This window comes from Anopheles aquasalis, chromosome 3 (genome assembly GCF_943734665.1).
Source record: "Anopheles aquasalis chromosome 3, idAnoAquaMG_Q_19, whole genome shotgun sequence".
NCBI classification, from domain to species: Eukaryota; Metazoa; Arthropoda; class Insecta; order Diptera; family Culicidae; genus Anopheles; species Anopheles aquasalis.
Window position 1 is genome coordinate 56,113,549 of NC_064878.1, and position 2,619 is coordinate 56,116,167.

The window sequence follows — 2,619 nt, forward strand, 5'->3', positions numbered from 1 at the left end:
GAGGACCACGGAGCACAGGCAGCACTCAGCCTTCACACACTTTTACGCACGTGTGCACACATACACGCGCACACGATGGAGGAAATGCATCCAACGAGAAGACCAGCGCGGTGGCCTGGTGCTGGCTTTAAACTGCATCCACTGCGAGTGGTTCTCTCTCTCCCGCGTATCGATCCGATCCGTGTTCATCTCCGGCAGGAAGTGGATCCGGCTTCGCTGCATCCACCCACATCCACCCTCAATGTATGGGGGTGTGAGGTGGAATGGGGTGGAAGTGTGGGTGGACGCCATCTTGCTCTCATTTTCGGCCTTGCCGTTCACGGTGCCGATGCCGATGGAACCGATGATGCTCGATGATGCTACCACACCGGTAACCTCCCCCTTTCCCTTCTACTCCCATGGAGCCAGACCGGAATGCACTGCTTCCACTACTGACCCAGTTTCGAAGAGACGTCCGACCGGGACGACCATATCTTATCGTCCTGTTCGGCTTCCATTCTTTCTCGGTGGCAACGAGCAAACGAGTGCGAGCAAGTACGACGATTGATGTAGGTCCGGGATCCGACGCGAACGCACGCATCCTTTCGTCCTTTTTCTCGGGTTCGCGCTGCTCTTGCTCGCTGTCGACACGTAGTAGGCTTTGGAAGGAGCGAGAGCGAGTAAGCGAAGCAAATGGCACCGGAAAGCGGGTCCTCTCTTTCGGACGGAGTGAATGAGTGTGACAGAACGCAGCATCACAGCATCCTTGGATACTGGTGTTACTAGCAAGCAAGAGAGCGAGCGAGAGCGATTCCAGGACGTGATATGTGCTCCATCGTACTGTACAGAGTGTTATTTTTTGTCTCTTGCTGTTTAGCTACCCATCTCTCTCTATTTTCCTACCGCAGACAGGATACTAATAGGATTTCGAGTGAAATTATGATGCACTTTTCGGCTTGTTTAAGCATTCTGTCGATTTTATAACGAATTCTGGTCAGAGGAACGAATTCTGGTTTCAAAAGGGAAAAAGGATTCTCGTTCCCAATCGTTAGTATCACGCACAGCAGCAGCAACAGCAGTAGCAACAGTAGTTGCCAATACCACGTATGGTGCATCGGATGTTTGCTTTTCCTTTTCACGCTCACCTCCCAAAAATAGTCCCAACTAGCAGACACTCCCTCCATTCCCCTTTTTTCCTCATACTCCCTTTCCCCGCTACACTACCGTCTCTTTGCATCGCTTTCATTCATTTATTAATACCAACACAAAAACAAAAGAGTAGACCCGCCTGAGACTGAACACTGGCTGAGGTTGCCAAAGGCGCCCCCAAAAGCAATCACACCCCTACCACCCCCTGGCGGACGGATGCGGTGGCCAACAATTTGAGATTTTTCATAAACTTTCATCGCCGTTATTTATAGCAGTCACCGGGTGGCGACCACCACCACCCCGTGAAAACCGGGGCCAATTGCAGGGCAATTGCCTCTCACCCTGAGGAAGGGCCTGAGGATTCCTCCACCCCCCCCCCCCCTTGCTTCCTCTCTTTCATGTGTCGTATGTCATCGCACTTTTGCGGTTTGGGCCATTGAGGTAGGACGCGAGGACTGGGTCGGTGATCGAACAGCGCATACTGAATCCACCCGAAAAAGGCACTCTGCCAAACAGGAAAAACCTTCAAAACCATCCCTCCTTTCCACCCCTCGCCTACCACACACCCAAAACCGGCCACTGATCCCGGAGCATGCTCGGCATCAGCAAAAGGAAATGCAGATGCGTTCGCGTCGCGTCTGCGTGTGCGTGATGTGGCCCGGTTCCGCCATCTTGCATAGTATGCTGGTGCCAAGCTTGTACTCGATCGCACGCTCGACGATCGGATTCGGCTACGTGCCAGGTACGATCCAAGGGCCCACAGGTCCACCGGTAGCGGATGAGCGGAATGACCGTTTTCAAGAGCGCAGCGCCGCGGATCCCCCGGAGATGACAGATGAGCGATGGCGGAACACTATTTACACGCCCGAAACGTGCGGTGAAAAGTGAAGGTTAGCAGAGTTAATTTATGGCTCAGGAGATGGTGGTGGTGGTGTCGTGCTGCGGCGGATCATCGAACAGTGCGCTATGCCAATGCCACTGTCATTGCGTAGACCGATTCGGAAGCGCGCCGTGCTTTTCCTTATGCTGCTAGACACCTTGCTGGTGTTAGTTGGGGTTGCATTCATGGAATATGCCAGAAAACTTGCAACTTACTTCACAAAACAATAGTTTCATCGATTTTTCTTCGGTATAGGCCACCTGGCACCTCACTCACTAGTTGCTGCACAATTTTCCAACACTTTTCTTATTTTCTTATTTTCCACAATGCTATTTACGCATCCACCTTCTACAACCATTTATCACTAATTGTTATAAATATTCAAACTTCAATTCAACGAAAAAAAAACCGGTAAACATACGCAGAGATACACAAACTTTTCGTTGGGGGCCTCAACTTTGATTCAATCAATCGGCTACAGCTTCACGGAGCGGTGTGAATGACACTGTGCGCCTTAGGCGCTTCGAATTGGCCGTTAATTAACTGCCCAGTTGGTCGGAAACACGCATGCTGGTGTCCTGCTAGCGGCCCAGCCTCTCGTCTCGCCTCAA

General features: G+C 51.7%; 1 protein-coding gene across 2 annotated transcripts in view; it reads right to left on the reverse strand.

Moving 5' to 3' along the window:
- The window catches only part of LOC126574641 (uncharacterized), a 13,385-nt gene extending 11,020 nt beyond the window's left edge, over positions 1-2,365 (reverse strand). For both annotated transcript variants that reach the window (XM_050234960.1, XM_050234959.1), the window contains exon 1: positions 2,224-2,365. In XM_050234960.1, coding sequence (XP_050090917.1) covers positions 2,224-2,244 — 21 coding nt within the window. In that variant the 5' untranslated portion in view covers positions 2,245-2,365. The remainder of the gene's footprint in view (positions 1-2,223) is intronic.
- Between the last annotated feature and the right edge of the window lie 254 nt (positions 2,366-2,619).